Source organism: Sparus aurata, chromosome 21 (genome assembly GCF_900880675.1).
Source record: "Sparus aurata chromosome 21, fSpaAur1.1, whole genome shotgun sequence".
Taxonomy (NCBI): Eukaryota; Metazoa; Chordata; class Actinopteri; order Spariformes; family Sparidae; genus Sparus; species Sparus aurata.
The window spans coordinates 22072461-22093451 of record NC_044207.1 but is presented as its reverse complement, the minus strand read 5'-3'; the positions used below and the strand labels follow the sequence as shown (position 1 = coordinate 22093451).

General features: G+C 41.8%; 1 protein-coding gene across 2 annotated transcripts; it reads right to left on the bottom strand.

The window, feature by feature from the left end:
• Positions 1 to 8654: 8654 nt before the first annotated feature.
• On the bottom strand, positions 8655 to 18191 carry dsc2l (desmocollin 2 like). Of its 2 annotated transcripts, none has more exons than XM_030402089.1 (16): positions 17845 to 18191; positions 17544 to 17634; positions 17225 to 17433; positions 17025 to 17132; positions 15746 to 15901; positions 15463 to 15607; positions 15218 to 15372; positions 14963 to 15097; positions 14335 to 14520; positions 13998 to 14245; positions 13687 to 13829; positions 12878 to 13096; positions 11191 to 11412; positions 10854 to 10969; positions 10378 to 10704; positions 8655 to 9949 (listed from the first exon to the last, which is right to left on the bottom strand). In XM_030402089.1, the coding sequence occupies exons 1-16, from the start codon at positions 17881 to 17883 to the stop codon at positions 9752 to 9754; spliced, it is 2697 nt and encodes an 898-aa protein (XP_030257949.1). In that variant the 5' UTR covers positions 17884 to 18191; the 3' UTR covers positions 8655 to 9751. The 2 variants fall into 2 exon arrangements, with proteins under 2 accessions (XP_030257949.1, XP_030257950.1); XM_030402090.1 differs by having other exon boundaries at positions 17025 to 17129; positions 17845 to 18190.
• Positions 18192 to 20991: the final 2800 nt, after the last annotated feature.

The window sequence follows — 20991 nt, the reverse complement described above, 5'->3', positions numbered from 1 at the left end:
TGAGGAAGGAAGAAGAAGAAGAAGAAGAAGAGGAGGTGATTTGGTCGGTATAGAACATGGAGGAGGGTGGTTAGGAAAGGGGAACCTCGCCCTTGTTTAAAGGGAAAGCATGAAGTTCGCTGCACACGGCGAGCGGGAGGGAACGGCAGCGGGAACAGGTGATCCTGCATGTAAAGCAAACGGGTCAAGGTCGCGTGTCTGCTGAATGAGGTGCGCATTGTGAACAGGTGTTAGAAATGAAACATTGTGGCAACAAAGTGACGGTGCATGAGCACTAAGGTCGTGTCCAGACTGACAATGGCACTGCGACAAACACACAACCTTCTCATTCATTTTCGATGAACACCGATGATATAGAGAGCTCCTGAGAAAAAAAAAACAATCTGTCCAGCAAGGAGGTTGAATCCCACTCAACCATTGCTTCAGCACAATGCAACAGGATACAGGATACAACAGGATTGAAATAACTACAAGAGGACCTTCTGGCGGATCACATGAACGCTGTTCACCTTGTTATCGCTGAGACAGAGGACGAACTGACTCACTTGGATTTCTTTGGTTGTATTTTTTCTCATGCATTCTCTATGAGTGTATTATAGTAATCTTTTCTGAAGGATCACTGCAGTCATTATGGGTAATACATTTATCAAACTCGGCCTTATGACTGCCTGTCATTGCAGGTCCCTCGAGTTCAAATTCAAGTTCAGGTTCAAGTTCAAGTTCAAGTTCCAGTTATTTTAGTAGTACCCAAAGGTAGATTTTGTTTGCAGACTTTGTACTGAACTCTAAGAATCTGCTTCTAGTTTCTTTGTCTCGACTTGTTACAAAGCACTTCGATACCATACCTTCTATGAACTCTATTTATAATGGTATATACTGGTTGTTGTATGTCTGTTCTTGTTTTTAGAAGATCAGTTCTACTAAAATGCAAGGCTGCAGCCAGCAGCCGGTTTGAAAGACTGGAAACATGAGGAAACAGCCCAACAGTTACGAAATATGTACACAAGCACATAACTCATATACGCAATCATCTCGTTTTGATCTGTACAAAACAGATGACCACTTTGTCACCACTGCGGAGACTCAAAGAAGTCAAGAAACAGCCCAACACATAACCCCATGGAGATTAATCAAATGAGATTTAACACACAAGTATCAGAAATCTTGTCACATAAATCTTTGTCAGAAAAAGATGGATTTCGCTAACTTTGACAAAACGAAATTTTGTATTATCACTAAACTTGAGATTTTCACCAATTTCCTGCTGTTCTGGCATTTCAGCGTGACGGAGGTAAAAAGCAGGCTGAAATACAGAGGCACTTCTTCTTCACATGCCAACAGTGCTCTCAGCCTTGGCTAACATTGAGCAAGTTCTTGTTTGGGAGTTTAGTTTTATAGATCTTCAGGGTTGTCTAAAAAGTTTACTAAATGCAAACCAAGTGGTTTTTGCTGGCGGATGCTACACTTTTCAGTATGGAACACGATGATAGATATATGGCGGCGCGGTGTGCTGCTGTGATTCAGTTTTTTGTATTGATTATCTGATTTACTAACTCAGTTAAATCAGCTCCAGACAACGATATCTTTCACTCGGCTGCCAATTGTCTGGGAAAACGAGCCGAGTGAGCTTGACAGAGCGCGGCAGATTTGTGTGATGTGACTTCTTGCGAGCTGGCTGCATGAGATATGGGGTCAACCTCTGTGTTTTCCGCGGTGCACATCATCATTTGCTGGTCTATTTGTGCTCGGCTCGCCATCCGACGCCTGTGTTGTTGTGTACCGAACCTCCTGATAGGACCATGTTGATCCAAGCCTGACAGCAAATCAATAAAATGTATTCCCTCCGCATCACTGTTGCTGGATATAAGAAATGTCTTCAGAGCTCAGTCTTGGAACATGAAAGGGATCGGCATGTAAGGGGTGTCGGTGTGGTTTAACTTCTCCAGATTTTCGGTATAAATAAACAACAAAGTGGTCAGAGGGCTCAAGAAGAGATTTGCTGCTGTGCAGTGTTGAATTGTTGACTACTACGTGGATGTATTTGTTCAAAGATAATGAAGTTGTATTCTCTTTTACATGCAGCTGATACAGATCCTCAATGAGTGACACACGGCTCTGCTTTGACATGTTTGTTTTTTATATAGATGTGAAAAAAGAGAAAGAAAATGTTTATGTTTAGCCCAATAATCCTCATTTTTTGATTATGAATTTGGATGTTTACTCGTGGCTTTTTCCGTGTATCCTCATCAATATGCAAATTTCCCGTTATGGCCATTGAGCTCAGAGGACTGAGGGGGCCGAGATTTCGGTTGCACGCTCTGTATCTAACCTTTAGCTCATCCTGTTTTGACACCTACAGTGTCAAAACATTCCCTGAAGTCAAACGTGCAGCGGGCCAATTAAACTCCTCACCAAGACTGTGTGTGGTTATCAGGGCATAACCCCTGTGCGAGGAGTGTGTTTTGTAGTCTAGCTAAAGCCTCGCTCTGCACCCAGCCAAGAGACAAGGCGGTGAGGCAAAGTCGGCCCCTCGCACAGAAGGCGCTCTGAGTGGGCCTTATAGATCTTCACCGCGGGAGGTTTCACACTGAGAGCCGGAGTGAGCCTCCGTCCTAGTGCTGACTTAACGCCCGGGCATCAGTCGCCGAAATCAACTCACACCCACGTGAAAGTTGTCTTACATCCTCGTGTGTGGTTCAGACACCCTGCCACTCGTCTTTACGCTCCTAATCTACCTGTTTACCCTCCTCCTCCTCCTCCTCCTCCTCCTCCTCTTCCTCAGCCTGTCCAACCCCCGTCTTTTCCTTTTCTTTTCCACTCAGGCAACTTGCACTTTGTTGATCCTTTGCGTGTTCAGCTGTTAAATCCTCGCAGTTCAACTGTTAAATTCCGGCAGTTGGTGAAACATGACAGTAAGATTTTTTTTTTGCAGAGGGCTCGCTTTGATTACGATAAGTACAGAGAGAAACACTTTGTCAGGTCCCTCTTCTTTTCTTTTTTTTTTTCCTTCCTGTTTCTGTCAGATAAAATGTAACGAGGCCACTGTGCTAATGCGCGGCGCTCTCTGACGAGCTACAACGTCACGGGCGTCAGGCAGTAACAGAAACTCTTTTATTCTTTGAAGGCTTTCAGGCAACAACACCGCCCCTTTGAGATTGCAGCTATTCTCTGTAATCTTTTTTGTTTGAGTCTTGTTTTCATGCCATATAAGTGTGTTCATTAAGCAGCTCTGTACATTCCTCACACACTCCTTTTTCGCAGAAGTGATTTCAAACCTCACACCAGCCAAGAACCAAGACAGGCTGTGACTTTCTCTCAGAACAGCGTTTCAAAGCCTAACCACCTAAGCCAGGGTGTGATCTGCGGCGCGAGCCTCGGCTGGATGAGCGCTAATGAACGGGAGCCATATTTGATGATTTGCTGACCTCTGGTCATTGGTTGCACTCCTTCTCCAGCAGCGACGAACACAAGCGGAGGTCTCACACCGCACACCTAAACGGCTCTTGTGATGCTGCTCAGAGGTGCGACCGTGGAGATGAATGGCCTCAGCGCGGTCAACCTCGGCCATTCATTCGATACAGTAATGAGTCTGAGGCTTTCCTTTCAACCTGGTGGACACTTCACCATGAAACGCCGGTTTGATGAATGCAGCCGCTCCGTCCTCCTTGTTAAATTCCCAATAAGATGAAAGTCGGGCTTTCTTTCGTATACGCTCTGCCTTATATTGTTTGAAGAAGAAGAAAAAAACAACACTTTTTTCCCAGTATCCTCTCAATTCCCCCCCCCGTCTATGCTTTTACCGCGTGCGTCACTCGTGTCCTTGTGTCCGCTGACTGATGAAAAAAAGGCCTCTGTTCAGTCATAATCATATGGACTTGTCATTTAAATCAGGGGGACTAATGGCTTCCAGTATGGGCCCAATACACTTTACATTAGTGATACAGCATGTAGCAGATGGATCAGATAATACAAATCCAAATAAAAAACAACCACATTAAAAATAGGAGACAAACAATCAATCAATCACAGTCCAGTGGTTGCGACCGTCTTTCGTCAGCACCAGAAATACTCTGTGGTTAAAAGTAACATTGTTATCGTTTTAGTAATGTATATATTCAAATGACATATCAACAGGGCCTGCACTGAAGTGTCCCCCTTTTTCAAATGTTGTTTTGTGTTTGCTCATCATAATCTGCGACCGCTCAGCGGACTCTCATAATGGTTGTTCTACTAGTTTTTACATTGCTCTGGGATTCTATCTTGAACTGGGTGTTTATGCAGTTTGCTTTGTTGACCTCATTTTCTTCGGCTCTGTCCTTGTTTGAAAAGCACTTTGGTCAGCTCATGTTTTTATTATATTTGACTCGACTTATTGAAAACGAGCAAAGTGAACGACATCGGTTAGCCCCGTCATCCCACACGTATCGAAGCAGTTGTTGCTATGCGATTGCACTCACCCGATGAAAATGCCATCGTAGTAATCGCTAACGTTAATGTTTCCCCTAATTAATGTTATTTTTTTTACTTTATTTTTAGTGAGTTTCCTTACAGGTTTTGTGGTATAATGTGCTGTGTTCATAAGGCGCGGCGCCTGGTGACACACATTTTCGCTGCATTCAGAATACGAACTGGTTACAAAAGAATGTTTCAAAAGGCTCTGATAGCAATCATTGTGTTTGCAGCATACATTGTGCTTGCTTTTGACTGTTTTCTGACAGTTTTTTCACTTTAAAGGGGCTCTGTTGACCTTCTCCATTGTGCTTGAAGCCAATTGTTTGTTTACGTTCGCGGACTTCCACTTCTGAGCTAACGTTAGCGTCAGCGGTTCTTGTCGAGAGAGAGGCGCGTATAAAGTCACATCCCTCGGACTGTTGCAGAAAATCCGTCCAGAGTCCTTCGCAAAGAAATCCCCAGTCACTTAATGTCACAATCCTCTCTAAAAAAAATTAATTAATACATGAAAATTGCCCCTTTAAGTCAAGTCACCTAGTTAGATTTTGCTGAAAAGCTAGGGAAATGAATCCAAGCCCACTACACGAGACCAGCACTTTGCAGATTGCAGTGATATCTATGAGATAATGATCAAATGTCAATCTGGAAAAAAAAACTTAACCCACAATCATTTCAGAAAGCAGATAATCAGATTTGAAATCATAACAAAAACTATCTGCGTCTCACAAAACAAAAACACCAGAGAAACAAAATGTCAGACCGATTATTGAGACTGTACGCGGGTATTCTACTGTCAATAATTATGGATTTAATTGAATGGGTTAATTTGGCATTTTACACTCATATTCTTCAGACTGTTTATCACTGGAAATCCTTTTTGACTAATTAAGACCCAGATGTCTCACTGAAGCGCTTTCCGCTACTTAACAGATTTATCTAATTAATATGTGAGCTGCACGTTTTTCAATCGAGTGTGGAAAGAGATACTGACAATCAGAAAGAGCGACGCCTCAGACAAAACGACGTCATCTGAGCTCTTGCGTGGTAAGTTTAGGTGCAGCGCAATCTGCCATATGGTTCTATGTGTAAAGCCCCACATATATAGAAAAAATCAAATCCTTTCTTCTCTTGAATAAATCATATTTTTAGCGATGTGGTTACCAGAGATACCATTTAATGTTCATGGAAAACCGGCTTTGAGCTCAACTTTTTTGTGCTTTTGCTACCTCCTGTTCGGCTACTGTAAATAAATCACTGATAAGAACGGAACACCATCCTTACTTTGAACTGTGAAAAGGAGTAAAAATGTTATGCTCCCCGAGACACGGTTAAATATTGAAAATCACTTAAAGAGAGAGTTTTAAATAAGCTCATCATTACTCCTGGCAGATTCATTAGAACGCCATCCTGAAGAGCTGGCGGTCGGCTCCTATCTCACTGTAGTTATAATGAGCGCCGAGGTGCAAAAGGGAAGAAGAACAAGAAGAAGAAGAAGAAGAAGAAGAAGCCTGATCGTGTTGGATAAGTGACACCAAATATCAGCGAAGGTGACTTAAGAGCAACGTGATAATCACTGCGTGGATCTTTGAGCGTGCGCCACGTCGCAGCACAATGAGGGGCCACCTGCCGCAAAACTGTCACATCTCTTCACTTTCACTGAGCTGTCGTGACTTCACAGCTTAATTGAAGTGATTTCAGGTGTTTGGTTGCACAAGTGACAGACAGGAAAGTGTCTTGACTGGAAATCAGCCGCCTTCTATTAATATTCCGCCTCCGTTTGGGGTGGGCTCTGAGCTCAGAGAGGAGGGTAAGTGTGACACCTAGTGGCCGAGGCGGTAACTGCTCTGTGCTTCCCTCTTTTCATGAGGGGCAACCACAAAATGAATCATGCATGATTAGTGACACGAAGATCGTTTCTGAACAATGGGTAATTGCGGTCGCTTTTGTGAATACATCATAGTAATTTGGATACAGGGGCCTGTTGCACACCTCACACACACTCAGCTCAGTGATTAAATTATTCACAAACCCCCCCCCCCAACCTCGATTCCATATATACATGACCCGGTTTGTGCTTTTCCCTAAGAAATCACTTTGTCATGTGCATTGAAGGCAACTAAAATACCTCACACACACACACACACACACACAGTGCTGTTTAAAAACTATAAATCCTGAAAAACCCCAAAGTCAACGAGGGGGTTAAGAAGTTTACCGCATCTCCACATTTTCTTGGCAGCCTGAAAAAAAAGACACCACTCCATATTGAACTCAGATGGAGGCAAGTGTCCTCAGACTCCTCTGGTGGAGGGTGAAAACACACACCCCTATCTGAGGAGATTGTTTTCACAGTGTGCCGAAAACTAATTACAAGCAATAAATTAATTTCACGCTACCGCTTTAGAATTAATTGCATCTTGTGCAGAAGTGACTGGGGAAGTGATGGCTCAAGCAGCTCCGATAAAGGGGCCTGGACACATAAAGTGGTCCATTGAATTAGGTGGGCTTATCAGCGCCATTACTTTACATGAGGATGCACTTGATAATCCGTAAAGAAATTATCTCCAGAAAGTCCCTCGTTTGTTTGTCGTTGTAATTGCTGGAGAGATTTTTTTTATTTTTTTTTTTTCATGTAGCTCCCATGGCACACACACACACACACACACCATATGTTGGGGACAACTGAGGGATGTTGTTTTGCACGTTTCCAAGCTTCTTCTTCACTGTTTGACAATGTTTAGCGTGGAAAAACATGAGGCATCCTATCACTTGCTAACCCCCACCCCAGCCCTCCCCTGTTTCTCAGTTTGGACGTCCATGATACATTTCACACCCGTTGATTTGTAAGCTCCTATAAATAAACTGTCTGTCAAGTGACTTTTTTTTTCTTTTTTTTCACTCCTGGGTCACAATGCTGTGTCATCACTGTGACCAGCTTGTGAGTCAGAGATTCCCTGACGGCACCAGCAGAGAGTGTGACCTCTCCACACCAATGCTAAATATCAGGGCCTGCAAGTGAGATGCACTTCTGGGGAAAAAAAAAAAAAACTAATCGTTTAAATCGCTGTAGCTTTCTCGCTGCACATTTCTAGAATACATGTCAAACACAGCATCTCTTATTTCTGCAGAGGGCACTAATTAAAAAGAGAGACTGCTTATTGGTACAGTGGGGGTAATAGAGCCGCTGCCTGTGGTTGGAGTGCGTCCTTTAGATATTTGGGTTAACTGCTTATTTTTCATCATTTCGAGTTAAGTGACTTTTCAAGATTTCCCCCTTCCTAATTGGCCCCAGTGGGATTTTTGAGCAAAAAAGCCCCTTTGATGTTCCCATCTCGTTCACATCCTCCCGTAATTGTGACAACATTATTGTAATCTGTGCAGATAATGTTGTTGTATATTTTGTTGTTTTTTAACAACATCACAGTGTTTGATGGCGATTTGATTCCAGGATTTAACCCTCTCTGCTCTCTGCTGTCATCTTGGATACTCAGCACCACAATCACATGACAGATTTGTCCTTTTTCCAGATCCTGTAATTATATTTTCCAGCTTCTGGATTTGTGATTCTTCACAGTGATGCAGCCCTGCACGTCATCTAAGCAAAAACTAGGGGAATTGTTCTTTTATTTATATCATCTATGAATTAATAATCCATAATCAGCCTGTGTAATAGGATCACCAGCTCACTGGGGAATTCAATTTGTCTTTCAATACATTTGTTTTACTGCTTTATTCATTTATGGAGGTCTGTGCATTATGCAGCTTAGCTTGTTTTTTTCTCCCACAGAATCTCATCTCTTCTTTTTTTTTTATCAATAATTGATTCGAAGTGGCGCTGACTGGGCCGCGCAGCAATGCAACTCTTGTTGCTGGAAGACGAGTTTACTGTTGACCAAAAAATGTGGCTACAGTTCAATTCAGTCAACGCTGCATTTGACGCAGCAGGTGGTCTACAGCGCTGCTGGCACAGAGAAAATAGGATAATTACAGGTAAGGCGCTGCAGTACTGTATGTTCCAGTGCAACAACTTGATCTGCCGAAGGTAAATATTAGCTAGGAGCCAGTTTGTGCAAGCTCAAAGTGCCACACCCAGTAAATTATTCACCACAGTACACACAGAGGCTGAGCACAATGAACCACTGTGTTGTGCTCGGCTCTATTATTGTGTTTATCAGTCCACCACAAGTACAAAGTCAGAACAGTGAGAGGAGGCCTTTTCTTTTTAATTTCACAAGTTAATGTGCATCAGAAAGCATACTGTAACATGCTGTAAGCAAAGCCTTAAGTGCATGTAGTTGAGTCAACTTAAGTAGCCTGTTCAATTATACAATTTATTTTCCATTAAATTAAGGTCACCACATTATTTTAATGACATGCAAAATTACAACTTGAACAACTTTTATATACACGTGTGAGAATGTCAGATTCCCTTTTCATTTTGCAGGTTCAAGCACATTTTCCCGCTCTGCTTTGGCTTTTCTCTTGTGTCGGATCATTGTTGACTGTTGCAGGCGGTGTCAGTGACACCCTGCTCCGCCCGTTCACGCCCTTGTGCTGACTTTCACAGGATTACTGTCAGAATGTCGCAACAGCCTCGATGACACCGAAGGGCTGAAACTACGCCCAGTTGGCGGCCAAGAGCCGTGCTGGAATGTGTTTGCGCAGATAATTAGTGTGATTCGGAAAACCAGTCAAAAGTCGACACTGCTGTTTAGAAGAGATACATGATTGTGAGCAAGGAGGTATTTTCATGTGACCTATTTAAAAAGGCACTTCTATTATTGTATTATTTTATTTATTAGTTTTCTTTTTCTTTAAAAAATATATCAAAACCAGACAAACATTTTGAAATCAGCCACACGAATGCAAAACTGTGACTAGTAACCAAAATACCCAAAGTCTGTTACCAATTGATAGAAAACCCCACAGCCCTTCACTGCATATATCTATACAGCTACCATCATGAACCTGCAAAACCAGCCTACCATGAAGCTGACGGGTGGCTCGATGGAAAAAACAAGAATCTATAGGCAAACGACACTCGATACAAAACACAAGTATGTACAACAGATCGCATCAACAAAGTTTTCAGTGCAAAAGACTTTTTACCAAAAAGCAGCAAGAAAAGTAAAGACAAAAAAAAAAAAAAAAAACTAACAACAAAAAGAAAAGCAGGGCACTGCACGCACTCTGTCACAACCTGCTTGTTCTTTTTTTGTCATTCATGTTCAGGGGCATCCCAATCATTCCGCTTCCTGTACAGTCAAACGTAAACACCATTCTTCCTGACCACCATTGTTCATGACTTTTTGCAAACATCTGCTAGGGTTTTGAACTTCGGTCCGAGGGTGTTTAGGAAGTCCAGGTCATCATTGTCGGCGTAGTCACTGCAGCATCCGACGGAGCCGGCTGCAGAGCCCGCACCCTCGAAGCCGTAGGCGTGGACTATGTCGTCCGCGTAGCGCCCATCGTCTTCTGTTCCCATGAAGGACAGTTTCTGTGAAACACAGAGGAAGGGAGAGAAAGCATGTTATCACTTGTTGTAGACTAAAGCCAGAGCTGCAGAAGGCGAGATTCTCCACAGTGTGATAACGTTAAGTCTGCTCAGGATATGACTGGCAGCCAGATATTACACAGCGAACAAACACAAACAAGTTAGAAAGAAGTATTATTTCTCGGCAAGAAGCTGAGAAATATTAAAGTTTACAGAGGATACTATCACGGCTTAGAGAAAAAGATTATATTACACATGAGAGTTACCGAAGCTCTTCCAGATAACAGAGACGTTATTGAACCACAGAGAGTAAAAAGGTGTACACTTCTGGACGGATTTAATTCTGCCACACTCTCCCACTTTCACTCAGACATGTTTTTTTTCTATCTCTACATACATTAATATAAGCATGCTTTCAACTATAACATTACCTGGTGTAGGTAGCGGCCGTTTGTTTGCCAGGTTTGAAGAAACGCTGTGTCCTGCAAGTATCTGCTGTCAAAGTCCACGCCACTACCAAGAAGATGGCCTCCATTAAACTGGTTAGCGCCGTACAGGTTACCGTCGTATTGGGCCGAGTAGAAGTCCTGCGTGTCACCTGTGACAACACCGGACGTATACATCCCGTTCTCATGTACACTATGGCCTCCCATCGTGCTGGAGCTCTTGTTCCCGATCCATCCTGCGTTCACCGCGGCACCCTTAACTGAGCCCATCGTCAATTGTTCAATCGGAGCAGTGGGAACAGTGATGAGATCCTGTCGAGCAAGACGACAACAAGAAAAAAAAGTTGAGCTACAACTGAATGTATTGAAATGAAGCAAACTGAGGGGGAAAAAAGGGATCAAAGTAAAGTTTCTTGACGAGGGTATGAGCCTAGGCAGTGCTTTCATTATTACGTCCTTACCACTTCATCCCCTGGGGCCTCAGTGTTTGATTTAAGCAGGATTCCACCGCTGTCTCCGGCATCTTCAATCTGTAACTTCTCTCTCTTTGTCACGCAGAAAAAGGCGAGCAGTAAGCCTGCAACAAAAAAGCAAGTATGTAAGAAACGGGTGCACAAGAAGTGCATTTCCTGATCAACAGTGGTCCACGTGTGGAGTGAACATAATGACAAACACAGTATACAATGCTTAAACTTCTGAAGTTCTATCAGTCCTAGAGCACAAAAGTCCTGTTTTATTATCTAAAGAGTGTAGCCTACACAATTCTGCAGGCAAAGAGTATAGCAGTGTGAGACTCACCAAGCAGTAGGAGGAGGGCCAGAGGCAACAGCATAGTCAGTAAAGCCAGTCCCCCTAATGACACAGAGTGATCCTTGGCCAAGCAGACTCCATTCCTGCACTGGCAGATCCTTACGGGCACTGTCTGCTTTTTACCATGGCCCTGCAGATCCATAACTATGACTTCAACATCGTGAATCCCTGTGTGAAGCTCTTTCACCTGCTTTAACATAGCTGCTGTATCTGAGGAGGAAACACAGGTGGAGAAAGCATGAAGAGACTTGTCTGAGAATCAGCAGCTTAATTCACAGAACACTTAAAAAAAAAAAGCAGAGGTAGGTGTTTTAAAAATGATGCTTTTAACAAACAAATATATCCTTTTGTATGAATATATTCACCTTCTATAACTCTTGACTGTCAGCACAAAAAGTCTTAAAAGGTTTACAATTGGTTGCCATCATAAATAGGACACAATTACTTTTAAACCCATTCAAATGATGTGGAAATGTACAGTCCATCATATTTTTTGTATTCTTTTGTTGCCATTTAGAAAAATCTGTGTCTCATTGATCAATTTTGTTTGTCCACCAGGGAGCGCAAGTCTATCTTTCAGCTGAAAAATGTCCCACTGAGTACATATCGTGGTCATGATTCTTATAAAAGTGTATTTTGGGTTTTGTATTTGTATTATGTTATTTTCAAGGGTCGCCAAGTAGATCTGAAGAAGAAACTCTGAATTTGTATATTTACAATATTAATGAGGTAATAATACAAACTCTGAAATATTTATTGTATCCATGACTGATAAACAAGCTGTTCTCAGAGGAAAATTAAGTCCCCAGAACACTATTTGAGGCTAGAAAGGTGGCAGGGTCCGCCACATATAAACAAAGTAAAACAGGGAAAAAAAACGTTGTTGTCCTGTTGAAGTGTTCTTTCAGTCATGAAAATGAAGTTTGTTTATTTTGTCTAATAAAATATTTTCAGCTAATATGCAGTCATCACATTTATATAGCTTCTTTTAGCTTTTAATAGGTTAGAGTAGTCACATTTACAAAAGTACTTTAATTTTTGCTAATTCACATTTCTACTTCACCGTTTTGGTGACAGGTGCAAACTTGTAAGCTCTGAGCTCTTGAGTAATGATTAAACCGAAGTTACAGTGAGTACAACCTCCAAGTGTGTTAAAATTAAAATGCTGCTGAAACCTTTCTGCATCAATGCTAATCATCCAATAATGTAATAAATATAACTAACAGGGATCATTTTGCTGCATGTCGTATTTGTACAGTGTGATTCTTCTATTTTGGATAAATGATCTGAATTCCTCTTCCACCACAGTTCTCAAAAAAATCATTATCAGTCGAGTGGTAAACAATCAATGTTAGGCCTGCCTCTGGCTCGTTGACTTACCATGAATGCTTCTTGTTAGATTTTGTGTTTTAGTGGTTTGTTTTGACCACTTTAACAAACACAAACACAAAAAAATATTCAACTGTGTGAGTACTTTGACCACATCTTGTAGAGCCTTTCCAGTAATGTTCCGCTGTTGTTCAACACGTCTCCTGTCAACTTGAGTCACCACTTGAGGCTACATGGTATAAGTATCTGATATACGAATAGTTTTTTATCCAAAAGGTCCAATAACAGAACTAACTGCAGCTCTTTAACAAACATAGATCAAATGGGTAAATATTCAACCACTTACCATTGAATGGTGTCACCGACCATTTGCCGTCATTATCAGATGGAAGACTAAAGCTAAAGGGGGCAGAAAAGGGGGCCTGGTCGGGGTCTTCAGCCACAACCATCACAGATCCGAGCTCTCCCGGCTTCTCACACATCACCAGCTTACTGGGAACCTTTGGCATGTTGTCGTTGACATCCTCCACCACAATGATCACTGTTCCTGTGCCTGTCTTGGAGCCTGAAATACATTAGAAATATGTTAGTACTTGTCAGTACAGAGAAGAAAAAAGAACACAGACTTAGTTGCACTGTGACAACAATTGGTTGTCATTTCCCTGGAAAATATGAAACTCTTGCATGCATCTGAGATAAGTGCAGAGTTTTTACCAAACAACTGTGAGTCACTGTATACAACTAGTCAGAACATAGCTGTCAGTTTGTTCAGACAGATACTGGTATGGGTGGGGCTGAAGTCCCCTATAATGTTCATCTGGTGTAACAATACCACTGAAAGGCGTGGAGCTGACGAATGTGTCGTCCGTGGTTATTCCTTTTGTAAACACAAACACCTTCTCAAACCAGAGTTGTCTTGGTGACAGCATGATAGGTATTGCAAAATATGAATCCAGGTAAGAGATGTGGTAAAGAATAAGGTAACAGCGCACTTTCAAAGCCTGTGGTTTCTTTTATCAGTCCAGTGGTTATATAAGGCTTAGCATGGTTATGAAAGGACAGGAGATAAACTTCAACTCTAAGCGTGCAATTATTTTCTGATTAAAGTTACAGCTGTGTGGAGTCAACAGAAAAGGAAATGCACAAGAAACTTACTGGCATCAACAGCCTTCATGGTGATGTTGTACTTTCCATCCTGGACAAAGTGTGACTCTCTGTCAATTGTGTTTGCAACCCTCAGCTCCCCGCTATTCTTGTCCACATTGATCCAGGAGGCTGGGTCTTCGACCTTGTAATAACTGAGAAACAAAAGGAGAAAAAGTACTTGTGTGTTAAGAGCACATTCTTCCATTCAGCAGTGAAAGTCTGCCCTCCAGTGTTTAAGAAGAGTAACCAGAAATGTAGCTGGGGTCTTGAGGATTTAGCTGCAACTGTGTCTGTTACTGTCACTGAGTAAGATGACTCACCTGATGCCATTGCTGCTCTTGCTTTCAGGGTCTACAGCTGTGTAACTTCCTATCAGCGTTCCGTTCGCTACGTTCTCTTTGACAGTGAAGGTGACAGTAGGAGCTGTGAATTCTGGACCCTCGTCGACATCGGTGACAGTCACATCCACAGGGGCGGACAGCCACTGAGCGCTGGTGCCGCTCAGGTCAGCTTCGTTACGCGCCATGATCTCAAGCTTTACATTTTTGCTCTTCTCATGATCTAAGCCCTGGAAAAAAACAGGGAGGGATTGTGTTGTAAATACAAATGCTGTGATACAGGTCTTGGCTTTCCGTAAAAAGGAAAAATTGTACTCACCTTCGTGACGTACAGAAGCCCCTCATTCGTTTTGGGGTCGGTGTCGATTCTGAAATTTCCATTCTCGTTTCCTTTAGTGATGACGAATTTAGAAATCCAGTTCGGCGTGTTTATCAGATCCTTATCTTCAACGGGAATTCGGAGGATAAGTTGATCCATTTCATTTTCTTTGACAGTGGCTGTGTACTGAGGGAAACAAAAAGGGAAAACACTTAAATGGGACACCAATTTTTATTTAATTTTTTCTTTGAACAGCTTCAAAACACACTGGTTTAATTCCCTGTACAGTGATGACAAAGACTTACTACCAATTGCACCTGTTGTGTTAAAAGGCCTGTCACAATAAACTACTTCTGTTTGACAATATTTTGTCCCAAATACACACTTAAAATTCTTAAGAATATTCAGAGATTGAAATTTGGAATGTGAAGCAAATCTATAAAAAAAAACAACAGATAAAATTGGCCTTTGGACCCTGTTGACAAAAATTGCATGTAAACCCATCGGGCAAATGTGACTGAGGTCGTATACCTCAAATGTGTACAATAAAATATGTGTGATAAGTCCAAATTTATTGACACCAAACTTTAAGACATTATTTCAAGATGTGTAACTGCTGATCTCTTACAGTTGTTTTTGTGAAAGTTGGTGGGTTGTCGTTGATATCAGTCAAAGTAATGGTTGCTGTTCCGGTGTTGAGCAGACCACCGACTGCACCGTCCATGTCTTTGATTTGTACTGTCACCAGGTGCTTCTCTTTTGTCTAAAGAAAGAAACATTTAAAAAAAAAAAAGATGCAAGATGTTATAATGACGCAAGAGACCACGAGGAAGCATTTAGACCATCATGTTTTTAGGTCGATCATTGATTCAGTGGCGCTCACCTCTCTGTCCAGGGTGTTGGTTCTTGTAGTGATGACACCCGTCTCTGGGTTGATGGCGAACAGGTCTAATCCATCCAACAGAGTGTATCTGATCTTGACGTGTTGGGTACCTTCTTTGTCTCTGTCTGTAGCGTTCACCTTGCCCACCACTTCACCTGGGGTTTAAAACGTGGTCATGGAGCGTCATTCACACTTGGAGCGTCAAACACCACAGAACTTCCGGTGTATATTTTCATATCCCTCACCTGCTTTGCTTCTCTCTGGCACAGTGAACTGCAGCGGGTTCGCGAATGTCGGAGCGTTGTCGTTGATGTCGTCTACCTCTATGGTGATGGGCAAAGGCTCGTCCGTGTCCTTTCCTGTGATTCTGTCGGTAACTCTGGTCTCTAACTGTTTAGAAGACAGAAAGTCCATTGGTTAATATCATAAATCGAACGATTAATCAAATCTTAGAAGAAAAATACTTGTCAGATTAATCGCTGACAAGAAAAATGTAAAAAGCTGGTTGCAGGCCTAGTTCACACTCACTGTAAATGATGGAAACTTCTCACGATCAACCTTCTTGAGCACTCTTAGCATGGCAGTTTCCCGGTCAAGACTGAACACGTCTGTTGGAAACTGATCGAACCCAGGTCCACTGAAGGAGTAGTAAACATTGTACTTGGCTTCTGAATCTGAAACAATCTAAAAAATATTTTTTAAAAAAGAAAGAAAATAAATGATTAAAAGTGATACAAGTACACACAGTTACACACATTTTAATTCATAAATAATCTCTCAAAATGAAGGAAACCCATTTATGTGGTATAACATGCTGTGAAAACTGACAACTATTGATAACTATTGATAACTATTACTGTTATTAAAGAAATATAAGCAGAGGTGGCAAAAGTGCAACTTCTTTACTCAAGTAGAAGTGCGGATTCAACTTCCTTACTCAAGAAAAAGAAAGAAAGTCCATTTCTGTGCAGAGCTAACCGAAGCTCATGTCATAGTAATATAATTCAAAGGCTATTAAACCTGAAAAAAGGTAGAATCAGTAGGATTTGTCATGGTTGTATTTGTAAATGCTCCAAAAAGTTAGTCGACTGTCGAGTCTTGTTCCCAGGACATAAAAATACAAATTTCTTCATAACTGATTAATCCTTCTCAAATGCATTAAACTAAAGTGACGAGCAATGTTTTGAAATTGTGAGGGAGTGGAAAGTACAGGTCTCTGAGTTCAAATGTGGCGAGTAAAGTCAAAAGTTGTTTTTATATATATATATATATATATATATATATATATATATATATATATATATATATACACACATACATAAATATATATACACATACATAAATATATATATATATATATATATATATATATATATATACACACATACATAAATATATATACACATACATAAATATATATATATATATATATATATATATATATATATATATATATATATATATATACATAAATATACATAAATATATAAAGCATTTGTACTTCCCATCTCTGAGCACAGGACTGACACTATAATAACACATTTGTTCGACCTAAAAACAAACTTCTGCTTTAAGCATCATTCTAACTGCTGACAATTATAAAAGTTGCACATATCTTTTTCTCACAAATCTCATACTTTGCTCACAATCACATAAAGCAGGTACAGACATCTTGAAGGGATTAATCACTGCATAAAAACCAGGTGAAAGTCATGTCATGATTAACAGGTGTGTCTGGGGTGTGTGAGTGAAGTTAATCCGTGGGATAAAGAGCATAAGAGAAAAGAAAAAAAGAGACTAGATTTACCCTGTGAATATCTCTTGGATAAGGTCCATCATCTTCCTCCAGTATGTGGAATTTTGGGGGGCTCCACCGCCTCTTGGAGCGCTTCAGGAGGCCTTGTCCTCCTGTCTGCTGAGACATGGGACCAGATCAGGAAATGTTTTTTTTGTTTGACAGACAAAGACCCATGAAGGAGGACACACACACTCTCTCTGCCTTCTTACCTTTCGCTGCTGCGTCGGAGCGCGGATGAGGTGAACTTCCATCTCGCGCCTCTGTCCGTCGCCGTCGCGAGCCTCCACAGAAAATGTCTGCCCTCGCGCCGACACGGATACAGACCTCACCGCCACTACTTCACCGTCACTGTACACGGTGAAGCTCGGGTCCGACACGGACAACAGCACCGGTCCATCGCCGCAGTCGGCGAGATTCACTGAAAAACCACGAGAAAGTGGGCGTAGAAAAAGAGAAACGTGAGCGAATGCAGGGGGAAGGAAAAGTAAAATAGAGGTCGTTAATGAAGACATAATAAGTCGTGTGTACCTTTTGTGATGTGTTGTCCGGCCTCGACTGTTTGTGGCACATGTATGTAAAGAGACTGCGGGAGAAAACACGACTCCACTGCGGACAGGAGCTGAGGAGACAGTCGGTAAAAGAGTTTTGGTCGAATAAAAACTGCGTGAAAATGTACCTAAAGCTTTCTTTTCCCAAACCGGGTAATTATTAAAAAAAAAAAACAATAACAGCACTCCAATTTTATACTCTGACAGGAAACATGTTTTTTTAAAAAAAGGCTTAAATTAGACTATTAGAGAACATAAAAACAAAAAGTGGAAGCACTCACCAGCAGCAGGCACAGGTTCGAGAATAAAACCTTCGCCATTTTCCCTGTTAAAACTCTTCTTGACGTGGGAAAACTCACCGGAGGTTTATCGACCTCTAACTGAAGAGGTGCTGAATTAGCGTCGGCGTTAAAACCTCCCAAAAGAAAAAAATTAAAGAACTGGTCAACTCCCACAGCTTTGCGCTCTCTCTCTCTCTCTATCAGGACTGTGATACCAGTTAGCTACCGCCGATGAGTCAGAAAGCCAGGAGGGACACACCTTTGCCAGGACTGCCCCACCCAGCCTGGACTGTGAGAGCCTTCGGGGCGAAGAAGCACCTTACAGAGCGGTACGTGCTCGACACTCCCTTAAAACTTTGCACACACATATATATATATAATTATTTTCTGCCAGCAGGGGGAAACATTGCTCACATATTCTGTAAATCATTCTGAAACCCAACTGTTGAATGTTGCAAGACACCAAAACAAAGCTGCACACCATATAATTTCTCATGGGAAAGTTATTGCTCTGCCAAAGAAGAGCGTAAAACCGCTTTTAAAGGACTACTGCATTGATTCGTGTCCACGTTTTTAGATGATTGCAAGTGTCTGTTTGTTTAACAGGAGAATCTGGTCTGGGAAAATCTCCCCGTAAGGTGAGCTAGATTGACCCCCCCCCTCCTCTTCTTGTCTTGGCTCCACTGAAGCATTCAGTGCAGGAAGAACACAATCGGGCTCCGCACTTAACACCGCAGGAATGTGCTGCTGAATGAAGCCTGCTGTGGGGGGAGGCTCCTCTCCCACAGCGAGGCAATCTCTATCTCTATAAACTGCTGATAAAAAAAAAAGAGTGAGAGCGGTCAACAGCCAGCAACATGAGGTCTGTGTCCTTAAAAGCATGTCCCAGTCACATCTACTGTAATGTGCTTGTGTGTGGGGGGTGTTTGTTTAGGAAGTCAGAGTACAGTACGTGGGGGCTGCAACAGGAAAGGTGAGAAAAATGTCAGGAAGACTGAGTCATGGGCGTGGACGTGAATGCAAAAAAAGGGCTTCTCCGGCTGAGAGGCCGAACGGCAAAATGTAAAACAGACGGAGCAAAATACCCTCCTGTCACTCCCTGGCCTAAAAATGAAAGTGAGTTATCGTCGGGCTCGGGCTTCAGTGTTTGCACACAGTACACATGTAAACCTGTTAATGTTTTCTACTTATTCTCCTGGTGACACTGAGTCTGACCTCTGTCTCCCACGCTGCACACTCACAAAAATAAATGAGCCACAGCTGAGACGTTTAAGATCCTGTAAATAACAGAATTGCTCAATGACTCTTTTTTTTTTAAATGTATTTTTTCCGAGAAGTGCAGTTTGAAGGAAGCGTGTATTTCTGCAGAAAAAATCCCTTTCAGCGTCATCGTCACCGTCAACTTTTATTGAAGGCTGCTGAGGAAAAAAGGTGCGATGTTTGATGTCGACACACTGTCAGTACCGGAGGGCACATGACAAGTTGGTTTTTCAGCCGCAGCAGTTTCAGTGTGCTACAGCAAATCAGTTTATGACAACTACATATGTGTCCCTGAGGTAAGAAAGTTCTCTGTGTGCATAATGCAGCTACTCCACCCTTCTCTCTCCACTCCCGTTGGCTGAGCGCCAGGGATAGGCAGGGTGGGGCGTGCGTGTCATGTGTTTCAGTTCATGTTTGGGTGAGACGAATTGCTGAGTGATGTCTTTTTAGAGACTGATGTGAGTAATGGCCACCTGACTGTAAGTGAGTGACATAGAGTACTCGTCTCTGTGGAAATGACATCAAACATGATGAAACCTACAGTTCAAGGTAAATAACCTTTTCATTCCAGACAGGCACACCTGGGAGCAGTCTACTACAACAGCTGGAATAACTCCTGTCTTAATCAAGAGAGGCGTTGACGCACTCATGCTAATTTTGCTTTTGAATTTCACTGTGATGCACTGAGAGGTGTTCATAGGTGTTTCCATAAATCGTGGCATTTTACATTTCTGCCAAACAGTCTAATGTATAAACTTGACATTTTTTTATTTTAAAATTGCATGTTGTGTGACAATGTGGCGCTTAAGGTCTGGTTAGATTTAGGGAACAAAAACCACTTAGTTAGTTTCCCTGCCACAAACATGCCCGGAAAATATCCTGACGTCTTGCAAAAATCTCTTGTTTTTGTTGGATGCAAACTGGTCTCAAACAGGGGTCCCTCACTTGGCATCCATGTTATTACCACCACTCCTTTCCTGATGAGAACGTTTGATCAAGGTTTATGTCTACAGAATTGGCAAACGATGGAACAAAGTGATGGGTGACGCCGCAGAGAAATAAAAACACCACCGCCGACATGCAACATAAATCCAAGTGGGGGGTTTGAAAGCGTCTTCGTCTCCACACATGCCCGTACGTGTCCGTCATTGGTTCGTCTAACTAGACAGGACATGGAGATCAGATTAAGCCTTAGATTATGGATATTGTTTTAATATGATATGTCTCAAGTGTTTCCTGTTCTTAAAGGCTGCATAGCAGTAAAGTGATGTTATTTTTACTGAACTTACCAGACTGTTCTACCCACTTGGTCATTGTATCCACATTATTGATGATTATTGGGGGAAAAAATCTCATTGTGGTAATATTTTATTAAGGAACCAGTAGTCATCTCTACAATACTGTCGGATCAGAGAGGGTATTTGTTATCATGTGTTAATATTGTCATATTTGATTCCATGTCCAGAATCAGAAACACATCTCATCATAACACAACAGAGAGTTAAGTCGAAACCTTTTTTTTTAAAAGAGTTCCAACAAAACATTACAACACATGTGTAGGAAAGATTTATTGAAGAGCTGCATTAGTTTCAGCGATCTGCCTGCGATAAACTTGTCAGCTTTAACTAACAGATACACAATTTATTCTTGATCTGGATCTTTTCAATTAATCTCCCATGTCATGGACTCATCATTACACCATTGCAACTGACGCCTGAGATATGATCCTCGCTAATACCACAGCGTACGTGTCTTTCGGTCTGTAACAAAAGGCGACAGTTTGATGGTTTTTCCAGCAATGTTGACGCCGTGAATCGTTAATCCTGTAAAAGCAGTTTGGTCACTCAAAGTGGACACAGGTACGACACACCCTGTTTCACGTTGGGT